This window comes from Zootermopsis nevadensis, unplaced genomic scaffold, assembly GCF_977971745.1.
Source record: "Zootermopsis nevadensis isolate Lab colony 2312 unplaced genomic scaffold, Znev_1.0 Znev_ptg000017l, whole genome shotgun sequence".
Taxonomy (NCBI): domain Eukaryota; kingdom Metazoa; phylum Arthropoda; class Insecta; order Blattodea; family Termopsidae; genus Zootermopsis; species Zootermopsis nevadensis.
In genome coordinates, this window is record NW_028259149.1 from 8,205,223 (window position 1) to 8,218,566 (window position 13,344).

General features: G+C 33.8%; 2 protein-coding genes and 1 long non-coding RNA gene across 4 annotated transcripts; 1 reads left to right on the top strand and 2 right to left on the bottom strand.

Annotated features, from left to right (window-relative positions):
* The first annotated feature begins 37 nt into the window (after positions 1 to 37).
* On the top strand, positions 38 to 9,002 carry Wbp2 (WW domain binding protein 2). 2 transcript variants are annotated; one of them, XM_022072826.2, is made up of 7 exons: positions 38 to 125; positions 725 to 899; positions 1,923 to 2,082; positions 5,066 to 5,218; positions 6,243 to 6,383; positions 7,342 to 7,427; positions 7,705 to 9,002. In XM_022072826.2, exons 2-7 carry the CDS (start codon positions 828 to 830, stop codon positions 7,750 to 7,752), a joined length of 660 nt encoding a protein of 219 aa, XP_021928518.1. In that variant the 5' UTR covers positions 38 to 125; positions 725 to 827; the 3' UTR covers positions 7,753 to 9,002. The 2 variants fall into 2 exon arrangements, with proteins under 2 accessions (XP_021928518.1, XP_021928517.1); XM_022072825.2 differs by having other exon boundaries at positions 60 to 226.
* Positions 4,383 to 6,349, bottom strand: LOC147873650 (uncharacterized). The gene is made up of 2 exons (XR_015535487.1): positions 6,210 to 6,349; positions 4,383 to 5,239 (listed from the first exon to the last, which is right to left on the bottom strand). It is a non-coding gene; the product is annotated as an uncharacterized LOC147873650 (long non-coding RNA).
* Positions 9,003 to 10,721: 1,719 nt separating the features above from the next.
* LOC110834067 (low molecular weight phosphotyrosine protein phosphatase 1) lies at positions 10,722 to 13,322 on the bottom strand. Its single transcript, XM_087350343.1, has one exon. The coding sequence runs from the start codon at positions 13,148 to 13,150 to the stop codon at positions 12,680 to 12,682; it is 471 nt and encodes a 156-aa protein (XP_087206469.1). The 5' UTR covers positions 13,151 to 13,322; the 3' UTR covers positions 10,722 to 12,679.
* Positions 13,323 to 13,344: the final 22 nt, after the last annotated feature.

A 13,344-nucleotide genomic window follows, 5' to 3' on the forward strand; every position in this document is an offset into this window, starting at 1 on the left:
TGCGCAGACTGGACGTGTGCTCATTACGTCACTCTATACGTCATCATCATGTGACACGAAACATATGAAAGTAAATCGAAGCCGAAGCACGACAATAGAAGCTCATAGTTGCGTGGTTGGAGTTGGTGATTGTAGTTCTATTTAATACTTTGGGCATTAAATATTAAAAAATGTCGTTAAATACAGCACATGCAAATGGAGGAGTTTTAATACACGCAGGAGAATGGTTAGTGATAAATCTTGTGTTAATGTTTTTATTTGTAAGAAGCTTTGATGTGCTTCGAATTTTCCAGAGCTGTCATTACATATATCCTATAATACAACTTCGCCGTAATTGTATGAACTGCAGTAAACGTATGCAGTATAAAAGTTGTTTTCGTACGTCATATTTAAGTTGTGGCCAATTTTGTATTTAAACTTCTTCATTCGTGCATTGCTATTGCACCACATCGAAAGTAGTTTACATTCGTGAGGTTAACCAACATACAATGTGAAACCGTACAATTGTCAATTTTACAAGAAAACAGCTATAAGTTGTAAGAGGACAGTTGTGGGCATGTAATGCTACCATTCCAGCAATTTTACTTTTGAATTGTATTAAATACGTTGTTTGTATTATGACATGTTGAAAGCAGATGTAAGATTTCATATAAACACACACTATTAACACAAATTATCATTTAATGCATTAGGATTGTAATTATTATTAATACTTTTATTTCAGCATCCTGCTCTTTTGTGATCATATAACGATAGAATTTCATGGACAAGATCAACCAGAATTCAAGGGCTCGAAACATGGACGACTCTACTTAACCACTCATCGCATGATTTTCAATGCCAAGGAATCACGTGACAAAATGCAGTCTTTCAGTTTCCCATTTGTTACTCTTAGAGATGTAAGTTCTGACATTGTCCTGGCATTGTGTTGAAAGACTTCTGTTTTGGAATTGTAATCTTGCTTCAGTAATTTGTGTATAAGACTACAGAAAGAAAGGGACATACTGTGCATTGTTAAAAAAATTTCTGTTTCTGGTGATCTTAAAACTTTGCATACCTTTTAGTGTATTAGAATATAAAATAAATAAACAAACAACTATTAACACTAGTGTCTTTTTATATTGTTAATAGTTGTTTGTTTACTTATTTTATGTTTCTGGGGATACTACATTGTAATGATCTGCTTCTAATACACATTATAAATTGTCTCCTAATACAAATTATTTTATAATGATACTAACTTTATAAAAATGTCTTCATAATGTTTGAACATTAATACTATGAAATGAGTTTATGAGAGTCGAGTAGTAAATGCTGCGTTGTAGTTTCCAGTCATGAAATCAAAAACTAATCATGTGTTGTGTATAATTATGTATTCTATTTTAAGTACAAATAACATAAACAGAAGTTACATATTTTTCAAGATTATTATCATGTTCAATTTTTAGGTCCTAGCACTGGAAAACACTGATGTTGCTATCTCATTAAAACATGACCTCTGTGCTGGTAACATAGAAAATACAGATTTAAAAATGTAGTTTAAAGGTAAACTCTTATGAGGTCATCTTCATAAAAAGTTTTATGAAGACTAGCCATTTACATGGCATGGTGCTTAATTAAGCATCAAGGACAATGTTACTTTTATAAGTTGAATTTTATTAGTTGTTGCAATAACAGGAATACACAAAGCAAAGGGAGGTAGTTTTCTCACTAATACACTGAAGTAAAATTGGATCTTATTGACGTTGGCTGTGATGATACACCATTTAGTCTGTCATAAGTTCACGGACATTTCTGAAACATTTCTGGTAAACTTCTACCAAACTACAAGATGCAACATCTCAGAAGAGAATGCCATGAGAACCTGAAATCTCACCATGAACCTAATGTACCTAAATGTATAGTAAAATCTGTAATTTTAGGTTGAGTTACAGCAGCCAGTGTTTGGAGTAAACTATATAAAAGGCAAGGTCCGAGCCCAACCAAATGGAAACTGGATTGGGGAAGCAAAGTTTAAGATCATGTTCAAAAATGGAGGCGCAATTGACTTTGGCCAAGCAATGCTGAAGGCAGCTCACATGGGTAAGTAGAACCTTTAAATTATATTTAATTAATGTTATTTGTTATGCCAGTTTATTGAAGGTTAATTTATGTTTAGCTACTCGATATTTGTTTTAACTGTCACTTTATACACCACTTTCTGAGTGTTTATTGAACTGAAAGTTTTGATGCATTTTGTTTATTTCAAATCCATATTACCTTGTGATTTATACCATCAGTATTGCAATACTGGAATTGCAGAAATCCAGCAAAGAATATTTTGATAAAAAACAAATTATTGAACATTGTTGAAAATAATTGAAAGAGAGGTCAGGAAAATACCTGAGTTGAGAAATTATACAGAGATATAGGTACAAACATTTCAGAAAATTCATAAAACACCTAAATGTAAATACCTAAATTAATATTGTGGGATCTGAAAGACCACCCCATATAAAGTAATTTGGATTTTTTTCACCTCTCACTAACATCTGGCCTCTTAACCTTTTTCCACCTTTGAATGAATCATCTACTTATGCGTCATTGACTTTCAGTAAAATCTTAGTGACTCTCTGACTCACAGTATGGGATAAATATACCAACTGGGCACTGTGGAAAAGATTGCAGTTTTGTTTTTTCAAGATAGGGTGGGTATGTGATAACATGAAATGATAATATGAAATAAGTCTTCAACAGATTTTATTGTTATTGTTTGTTATTGTCTTCTTCATTGCCACTTAGAATAACCACCAAGTGCCGATATATGTACAAAACTATGTGCTAATGTGTATTGTGGTCATCTGGGTGGTGATGCTATATAGTCTATTAGGCCCCTGTTCTGAATCAGGTGACTCCAGCCCACACACTCATATCATCTAAGATTGATTTCAGTATTATTTCTCATCTTCAGAATTGATAACTAAAATGTTATATCCTTTTCTCACAGTGCCCCCTCCTCCATATTGCTACACTGTGCAACTTTTAGGTTCATGTTAGGAATATATTATGAGACAGAACCTCTAGTAAGTGTTCTTCATATTCTTATTTCATCAAATTACTGACTAAAGAGGCCTACTTTCATCATAAAGATTAAGAAGGAGAAATACAGTTATGCGACTTCCCTTGGCCTTTACTTCATTTTATTAACACACTTATGTATTACAAAGTTTTGTCTGTATGGTGTGATGATTATGTTTGAGTAAGGTGTAATGGTATTGTACATTGTGTATGAAAACCTGACTAGAAAAAATGATGCCAGGTCATTGAGATCAAGAAGAAGAAAAGGAGTAACTTTCACTTTCTCTCTTTGATGTTTGCTGAAGTAAGGTGTTGACTGCCATAGGCTTTGACTATTGAATTAGGCAGGGAGAAAGTACCATCCAGTCTGCAGAACTCATCTTGCCCATAACATGCCACAAAGTGCTGTGTTACAGTTGGTAGTTGTTTTTGCTTGAATCTTATGGAAAGTAAGTATTTTTGTTAAGTGCACAGGATTATAAAATACATGAGACTCATTATATTTGAAAAAAAATGTGTTGCATTTTCAGCTGTACCTTCAAACTTTTAAGTGATATTTTTATTAGTCTGTTAGTATGTGATTATTTGTAAGTGTCTTATTTACAGGTCAACTTAAAGTAGTTGTGAGGTGGAATATATTGTGTTCATGATTGACACTGTTTGTGTCCAAATCATGTGATGGCCACAATTTGTTAAAGGCTTTGTAATGTATGAGTAAAAATAACATGACCCAAAATAATCACATAGTCTTATGCATAACAAGTAGAGTCCCTCTAAAGATTCAGTTGAAAGTGCTCTTTGTTATGGTGTGTGTGACTCTGTAGACCTTAAGATTAAATATGCTAAGTTTCATTGGCGTATGGTAATAACATGTGTTGTATTATTTTAGAAAAATGTTATATAAAATAATTTATCATATATATAACCAGAATTTTCTTTCAGATATATGCATCCTTTAATATCTGTATATTGATAATTAAAACTTAACTGGCTTTTTGCATAATTTATTCTAGAAAATATTTCCAGTATCCGAATGTAATTCATAATTTCAGTCTCTTAAGTAAAATTATTTTAACTTGTGTATTCAGTTGAGATTCTTTTTTTTTTAAGTTTTCTTGTTTATATTGTCAATTCACATAATATTTTTAGGACTGTGAAATCTGCTGCAGTCTTTTGCTTGCAAGTTATTACAGTAATTAAAGTGAGGATGTTAAGTTAAGGTGGGACATTTAACATAGATGGGAGAAATGGTAAATGCCTGTAAACTTTTGACGTAAATACGTCTATATGGAAGGGTCATTCGGAAAAAAAGCATAATGAAGATGTGTGGCTGATTTTGAGTTTTATAATTGTATATATGTACATGAAAATTGACAATGCCAGAAATTAAAATTTCATAACATTTGAGGTTATGTTTAGAATGTTTTGAGGATTGGAGGTATGCACTAGATGAAATTGTGATACAGTCACTTATACATTTTTGCTAGTTTCTATATTTAGATGTAGACAGTTGAAGGGAAGCTATCTCATTAGTACTTCTCATACCTTGTTGTTTCTCTTTCAAGAGAAGGTTTTAACATATATTCAGACATGTTTCTTGATGTACATGTGTGATCTGTATATACGTACAAACAAGCAATAATAAGAATCCATACAGTGTAGGAAACAGTACTGAAAGAAACACTAAACTTCATCTCCAATTGGTGACACCGCTGTGTCATATTCAGGAGACCCTAGGCTCAGGTCTCACTGTGGAGACTGGTTGTACTGACTGACTGTTTTTGTGGTTATCCTTAGTTCTAGACATATATCAGGAGAAAACCTAAAATTAAGCTGTGACCACTTCCTTCCACATCGTTTTCAATTAATTATTTATTAATCATCCTATCATTCAACGTGTTATAGTCTGAGATACTGGCAGTGCTGTTAAATAAACCATAAAGAAAGAAAGAAATAAATAAAACTGAAAGAAGCTCTTGTAATTTCTAATTAAATTTATTTTTCCTAGCATCAAGAGGAGGGTCACCAAGTGATGCTCCACCACCATATGCACCTCCTATGGGACCATGGTATGCAGCCCCTCCTCCAGCATATGCTCCGTCTCCAGCTGGGTACTATGGATGGGTTCCCCCCACGCATGCATTCCCTGATGCACCACCTGGTAAGTGTGGCTCTTAAGGTACTGTAAAATCAACAAATTTAAGAAAGATGGCTTTATCCAAGATTCAATTTTAGTATAATTTAAAATGTAAATTTTGAAACTAAAATTCACAAATGAACATGTTGTTTATTTTAACTTTGATATTTCTTAATTTTATGAGGAAAATATTGTTTGATTTAATCTTGTGGGCTGTTTCCTTTCCCTGTAGAAGTATGCTCATAAGACTTGCAGGGGGTGCCTCAGCTATAAGGATTTATATTAATTTAATTAACCTGAGGACGGGGCAGATGGGTCTTTGATCTCAAAGAACATGCATTGGACAGAAATGGATAGCAATAAGATTTTGAAGGCAGATGAGAAATATATGCAGAGTATGAGGATGTGATTTATATTGTATTAATTCATCTGGGTGTTGTAGTCCTTGAAGCACCCAAGGAGGACCAACATCTCCATTAGCACAAACGTGCATACCACAGTGTAAGCACTGTCACTGGTATTCTAGGCTGCAATGAAAATCTTTATTTGAATGCACACTCTGATTTTATTAGTTGTGCTACATAAAATGTGGCCCTGTTTACTGTACTTCCCAAAATTCTTTATTGAAAAATACATATTTTCAAAATATCTAAATTGGACATGGCAGCCATGAAAAAATATACATTTGCTTTTTGATTTAATAACTACATAGTTGTTTGAGTGATGTAACTGAAGTTTGTTACAATGAAAAATTATTAAATCTACAGAATTTTTGTGAAATGTCTTTATATTTTTAAGAATGCCAATGCCATGCATGTGATATTTTATAAAGGCTCCTGCAATGTGAAGTGTGAGGCCTGTCATAAGCTGCATTTTATATACTAGCAGAGGTTATTTTTCTTGTCACATTATATTATTCGATTTGAATTTGAGACACTTTATTTAATAAGTAATGCAGTTGCATAGTATGGATATTAAATAACAACAGTTACTGAAAGAATCTTATGACACTCACTTTGAATCTCTTATTTATTCTTGGTTGTTACAGCAAATTCAGTATATATGACAGATATGCCACCTCCATACCCTGGTATCAATGCCTATAATGGATATGTAACTGCATCTGCACCACCACCACCTGGAGCTGTAGGTTTTACCCAGTCACCAGCAGGAGCACCATCTTCAGCTGGTAAGTCCACCAAATCTGTAACATTGGATTCTATAACATGAACTGATTGACTGGATTGGGACAAGTTGTTTTTCTTACAACAAGAACTTTCTTTTGTCAGTTTTCTCATCAGGCCAGATGGTTAATTTAATTGGCTGTTCTTCAGTTAAGGTGCTCACTATTTTAATTTTAGTAGATGCTGTAGTCCAAGCTTATATACAACTTCATGATCTGTTATCATTAGGAATTTTCATAATACTGTAATGTGCAAAATGTTAGTAACCAGAAAACAATATTTTTTACCTTATTTTATCCTTTCTGTAAACTGATTTTTACTCCAGAGGCAGGGGAAGTTGACTACTGTTTGTTATAGCAGTAGAATTTCTGTTATAAGGAAGTATTTAAATATGCAGATTCACACTTTATATCTACAGGCAATAGTTGATTACTGAACATTGTCATGTCATTGTGGAAGATCTACTTAGCATCTGAAATACTGAAATAATATTGATAAAGGCATGGAAATAGATGTTAAAAGTTAAGTGAAGTGGTCTCTTTGGTTTATCAAGCGCACACAATTGGAGGTGAATGGTTAGCTTCACACGCTGGATAATTTACCTCAGGTAAAGACCTACACCAGTGCCTGTTCAGTTGTATTGTCCCTAACCCATTTTTCTTAATGAAATTCCATTTCACAATTCAGTTAGTAGTGTTCTTAGTTAATATAAGCTTATTTACCAGGTCCAGGATTATTTAAAATCTCTGAACTTCCAGTCCAGGTTCTTGTATGTTCACATTTGTATTTTACTGATTAAATCATGTTTCCAGACCTATTACTCTTGTCTCATACCCTGTTTATTTGGCCATGTGCACCTTTGTTGAACAGAGTTGGGGTTTTAAAGTAATTGAGTAGGCATATTGTAGTCAATACAAAGACATTAGTTATGTGCAACCAGTAACATAGATATACATATTTCAGATGCAAAAGCAGCTGAAGCAGCTCAAAGTGCATACTATGATCCAAATCAACCACAGTGTGCATATGTTCCACCACCAGCATATTATGTATGTACAGCATACAAAACCAGTTAGATTTTGTAATTTAATATTTAGTAGTTGTGTATGTTTTTAACTAGTACAGGATAAGTAACTTTGGCTTTGGAAAGTCACTTAAGAGTATAAATATTTAAATTAGTTATGTCTTATAGTTATTCATATAATTAAGTAATAAATTCAGTTTCATCAACAATGGAAACATATATTATTTAATATATATAATTTTTATTTTTCTTTAGCATTTTACTATAAAAATAATAATGTAATATTGTTCTTTCCCTTTTAGGAGTCCCCACCAACATACCAGGCAGCAACAACCAAGAAAGGCCAGTAAATTCACTTACCTAGCCTTCCCCTGTTATCATTTCCTCTTAGATAGCTTGAATGGTTCTTTGAGTTTACTTTCAGCATGGTAAATAAATCAAAAACATTTTATTTTAAGTTCTTTCACTGCTAAGTTTTATTTGATTCTTTATAGAGAGTTAAGATCTCATTGCTAAAACTATGTGTCATCAGCTATAAAAATTAATAAATTAAATGAAACCAAATTAATGTTAGGGTACATTTAAACACATTTGTGATGTACTGAAGCATTTCATATATTGATACTTATTGAATATATGCAAGTTTTAAAATATCTTGCTACATTAATTCGTTGAAGATGTTTATTACTCTGAAACATAATTTTTTTCTGGTGATAATAAAGTGTCTTGAAATGTCATGCTAACACCTAAAGATGAGAGGAGGAATTACAAATATAAATATACAGTGTGTCCACAAAGTCCCGTCAAGGTTTTGAAAAATTGTGGCACGCAAACAAATTGAGCTAGCCACATGTGGTTTGCGGCAGATTACAGTGACATGCTCCACAGAACATGGAAAGAGCTCAAATATCGTCTGGACGTTCTCCATGCTACCAAGGGAGCCCACATCGAGGTCTACTGAGGTCAGTAAAAAACTTCCAGAGTTTCACTGTAATCTGCCGCAAACTGCATGTGGCTAGCTCAATTTGTTTGCACGCCACAATTTTTCAAAACCCGGAAGGGACTTTGTGGACATACTGTATTACTTAGAACATATTATAATAATCCACATTTGTTATATAAAGGAAAAAATGCAAGTTTTGAAAGTATGGGTATAAAATGGAATGTTATTAGTAATGATTCCATGTTTCACAGTTGATCTTGGAGAAAGATTTGTAATTTTGCTTCTAATTATCGAGCATGGAAGTTAAAATTATTAAACCAGTGTTGTGTGTTTTATTTCTTCATGCTTTATTTATGAAACCTGCTAAATTACATTCTCATCAGACTATAATATATTCATGATATGCTGAATATAATGTAGTATATGTGTGGAAATGTGTTATTGGTACAGGGAGATGTTATGTAAAATAAGATGCAATATAATTATTTTGTATGGTGAATACTGTTATTCTGCTTCTAAGCTAGAAATGTGCACTTGGTATCAGTGTTGTAGAGCTGAAGTTGTAATACTTTTATCACAGCAAAATTAGCACTGTCCATGTTATTGCTCTTTTATTGTATATTAAATGTTTAAATATATGCAAGTATCTTAACATCATGTCCTGATATTCTTTGTGTCGCAGGTGAAATGGAAACTGGTGTTTTTTATGTATAATGTAAATTTCTTGATTACAAGTTTAGCACAAAAATAATAATGTATTTTCATTTTACACTGTATTAGTATATACAGTATAATTTTGAAGTTGTAAACAACAATTTAAATTTCTCTTAATTAATATTTGCAAGGGAAATGCCCTTCTATGAAGCTAGTTTTGCAATAAATCATTATGGTGTATGAAGTAATTATTGTGAAGGAAAATTTTTATGTTTAATTAGGCATTAAGACCTGGCATGGAGGTAATGCTCCGTGCATTCTTAAACTCAACAAAAGATGAGAATGAGTGCTCAGCTTCAAACACTGGCTGATTTGTATGTAAGATACTACAGAGTTTATGAAACCATTATTATTATTATTATTATTAAAATTGAGTCTGCCTTACATTTGTGTATTCCCTGGGTGAAATTCTAAGACTAGCAGTTCTGTCTTACTGTTTTGTCAATAAACATGTTAAGTTTCAAAAGAGATTTAAGCCAGAAGTATTCATATAAAATGGTCTCTAAAAGTCCCTTTCTTCAAATATTTAAATGGTCTATAAAAGCACGCCTGTTTGACCCTAAGGAAACAGTTGTTGATTGTGGTCTTTCAGGTTGTGATGGCATATATTCTGTAGGTCATTACCAATGACTACACAGTGTCATAAGCCAGAAGACCACCATGAGGATGGCAAACCTGAGGTACTAACAATTAGTATTTCAGTGATACACTGTTTGAGGTATGCAAATGAACATATTAAGAATCATGATATCCTTTCAGTCAGTGTTGAGTGCTGTCACTATTTGCCAGGTAGGCTGCCAGTACTTTTTTGCCAATGAATCTCATGAATTTGCATTTAGTCTACTGGAATGTGATCTGACGACTATAACCTTGCTACTCCTCAATATCAATTTGGAGTTCAAATGAGTTGACATTAGTGTTACATTTTTTAACCGAAGTTGCAAATTGCTGTTACAAGTAGAGCCATTGGCCACTAAATTGAATATGTTACTGCAGAGTATGTGCATACATGGTGTACTCACTTTCCACGTGTGATGCAGGTGTGGAATTGAATCTGGATGATGGTAGGAGTATGCCTTTCACAATGAGTTGAATGGTTTACCTCATAATATATCTCAGATTTCATATACTGTATAGTTTAGAAAATTAACAAAATTAAACTTCTTTACTAACATTCACAGCCACACTTTAACAAAAATGTTAAAATCTTCATGTTTCTATTTGCACAAATTTTTAAGCAAAAAGAAAAACCTTCATATCAGCCCAGAATTTTGTTAGTATGTTCAAGCCAGGAACTAAAAACATTATTGAAGACCCTTCTACATCTGTGTTAAATCAGTGAAGACTGGCTGTGGCTGTAATTGATTCCAGGAGGGCTCTGTTGCCCAATCAGCTTATACCCTACTACTCTAGATGTCGTGGGCTGTTTATCCAAGACTAATTAAGATATGTTTTCCCAGTGTAACAGTTCTGCCACAATTACCAGAAATAGACCTTAGGTGTTGTGAATGCACTGGGTATCCCCCTCTGTCTTTCCAACACCCTTACCTCCTGCCAGTGTTCCTTGAAACTGAAAGCTGTCTAGACCTTTGATTATAAAACGTGAGTGTAAATTTGGGATAGGGAATTCTATGGCTCTTTGTTTTCATGAAGTTATAAACACACTTTAAATTATATTTTATTTCGTCTGCTTAACAGGCATAACTAAACAATAAACACAAGTAATAAGCTTCATCATTGTACAGATAATATGCAGTAGTTTTCACATCTTACAGCAGAAAATCTCAGCCCAGAAATGGTATACAGTGCAAAATATCATGATCCTGACAACTAACCTCCCTCTGCCAAATTCTTGAGTGAAGTTTTACTGCAGCTCATGGTAGATACACAGACAAGTTTCACCATTACCTTTTTTACAACAACAACAAATTCATTTGAAAACCAAGTAGGCAATTCAAATTTGACCCTGAATCATAAGTTTTGCTATTGGTTGTGCATCTGTCCTGAAAATGTACATGCTGCAAGGCTGGTAGAAATGTGTACATGTAGGTAAAGGGTACCTCAAGATTTCCCAACTTCAAACAGGTAAGATGGTTTAATGATACATCTCAATAAAAATTCTGAATCAAATTTTAACTGCACTTGTATTAATGTCATACTCAAAATAATCACTCATTATCAGTGTTTGTCTTCTGGGTTGCAACATTATGTGAACCTGTGGACAGATACTAGCATTTTGGAGAAAGATACTGTCTCCATCTTCAGAGATGAAGATGGGGGGCAGTATGTTCCTTCAAAATAGCAGAATCTACCTACAAATCCACATGGTGTTACAACACTGAAGACCAATTCTAACATCTTCACTGGGAAACCTCAAATCTCATGGAGCCACACATTGGTTTAACTTTGTGTTGCTGAAAAGTTATATAATGGAATTTGATACATGAATGCTATCAGTGTACGCACATACTTGTATGAAACAGTGAAACCTGTTCAAAAAGGCAGTACACCAGATTCCTTTGGCTCTAATTTTGAATAACAAGCAGAACACTATCTAAAGCTGAAAACTGAAGTGGCTCCCTGGAAATTATGTTTAAGGCAGAATTTACTGCAGATACAGCTGGGCAACCTAAAACAATATGAAATTACAAGGGCTACAAATACTTAACATATTTTTTTTAAGTCTCTATATCCCCTGACACCTTAGAAATATAAGCCAACATAAATACAATTAGCTTAAGTTTACTGAAGCTGTCTTCATGGTTTTGTAGTTTTCTTTGCTTTACCTTTTAACAAGAAGTGTATGACTTGGAAACTTAGGTTAACTTATTAGGATTGTGGATAAGAGGGGGAAACAGCTTCCAATACCAAACTCTTCTTAAGCTACCTGCAACTAGGTTACATTTTGTTAATCGCTAGGAGCAGGAAGCCTTTTGCCTCCATATTCTCACAGATAAAATTAATTTCATAGAAAAAACTACACACTATCCAACTATTGCATATCTAAATATGGTTGTCTTCTGGCTTGTAGCACTATGTTGTCTGGAGGAAGTTTATCAGTTTCAGAGGTACTTGCTGCCTCAATCATCAGGGTTATTACCTCTAAAACACTGATAAACTTCTACCAGACTACATGGTACTACAACCCACAAGACCTTTATCTTCATACCACTGTGAGAACCTCAGACCCTACTTATTTTCCACATTTCCTGTTAATTTAATATTGCTGTTACACTTCCACGTTGTGTGGTCCCTCATCACCATATACACAGGCTACACTTCCAGTTACATTCAAAAAACTGTTCTGAATTTACTATCCTTTGACCTAAACTTTAATTTTTGCATGAAATATATACACTTAAAGAGACATGTTTGGTTTATGTTTACAATATGGTGACTAACTGTGTTGTGTCAATCAAAATTATTTTCGAAATAAATACCTTAAAATCGACATTCAGTAACAGAATAGTTGATAGGCTTAGAATTGTGTAATGTCTATTGATTACTAATAACCCTAAAATTCAGCTTAAAATACACAAGGTACTGTTGCAGTTTTTCCACTTTATAGTGACGAATATATTAACCATAGCCTTCACTGCTGACCAGTTTGGTAAGATGGTTCATGGTTGACCCTCTAAGAATGCCCTACAACTGCGAATACACTGCTGATAGCACTTCTCGAATCCAGCATCATTGTCATCATAATAGGGATCTCGAATTATACGCTCTCCTTGAGGATCAAACGACCCTAGTAAAATTAACTGGGCCTTCGAGCCAGGCGGTTTTTCTTTATTCAGACTTCGCATATTGCTTTCATCCATTCCAAATATGAAGTCAAATTTGTTAAAGTCGTCTTTCGTAATCTGACGTACTCTGTGGGAATAATCAATACCATTATTTTGCAATATTTTGCTAGCACGTCTGTCAGGTCTTCCGCCAACGTGCCACGATCCAAGAGCTGCACTGTCCACTTCCCACTCATTCAATTTTCCCATTTCTTCAATAGTGTGCAAAAACACTGCTTCTGCTATTGGAGATCGGCAAATGTTACCCAAACAAATGAATAATGCCGCTTTTTTGGACTTCGACATATTACTTTTTGATAAATTACAGTGTTCCCAAAGTTAATATGTGTGAAATAGCTACAAACTCGTGCAGAATTATGACTGATGGTGTGACATTAACACAACCACTATTTTTCAAAAACACTTTACATTTCAACATACAGCTCACAGCGGTTCACAGCCTGTTACTCAGTTGGTCATACTGTCCGTTTGTTTTCAGA

What these genes read in the sequence shown, in the direction of transcription:
- Wbp2 (XM_022072825.2), top strand. Translation starts at nt 171, where the DNA reads ATGTCGTTAAATACAGCACATGCAAATGGAGGAGTTTTAATACACGCA. An exon ending in CATTTGTTACTCTTAGAGAT is followed by an intron (nt 900 to 1,922) that starts GTAAGTTCTGAC and finishes CTGTAATTTTAG; the next exon opens with GTTGAGTTACAGCAGCCAGT. An exon ending in TTCCACCACCAGCATATTAT is followed by an intron (nt 7,428 to 7,704) that starts GTATGTACAGCA and finishes TTTCCCTTTTAG; the next exon opens with GAGTCCCCACCAACATACCA.
- LOC110834067 (XM_087350343.1), bottom strand. Translation starts at nt 13,150, where the DNA reads ATGTCGAAGTCCAAAAAAGCGGCATTATTCATTTGTTTGGGTAACATT.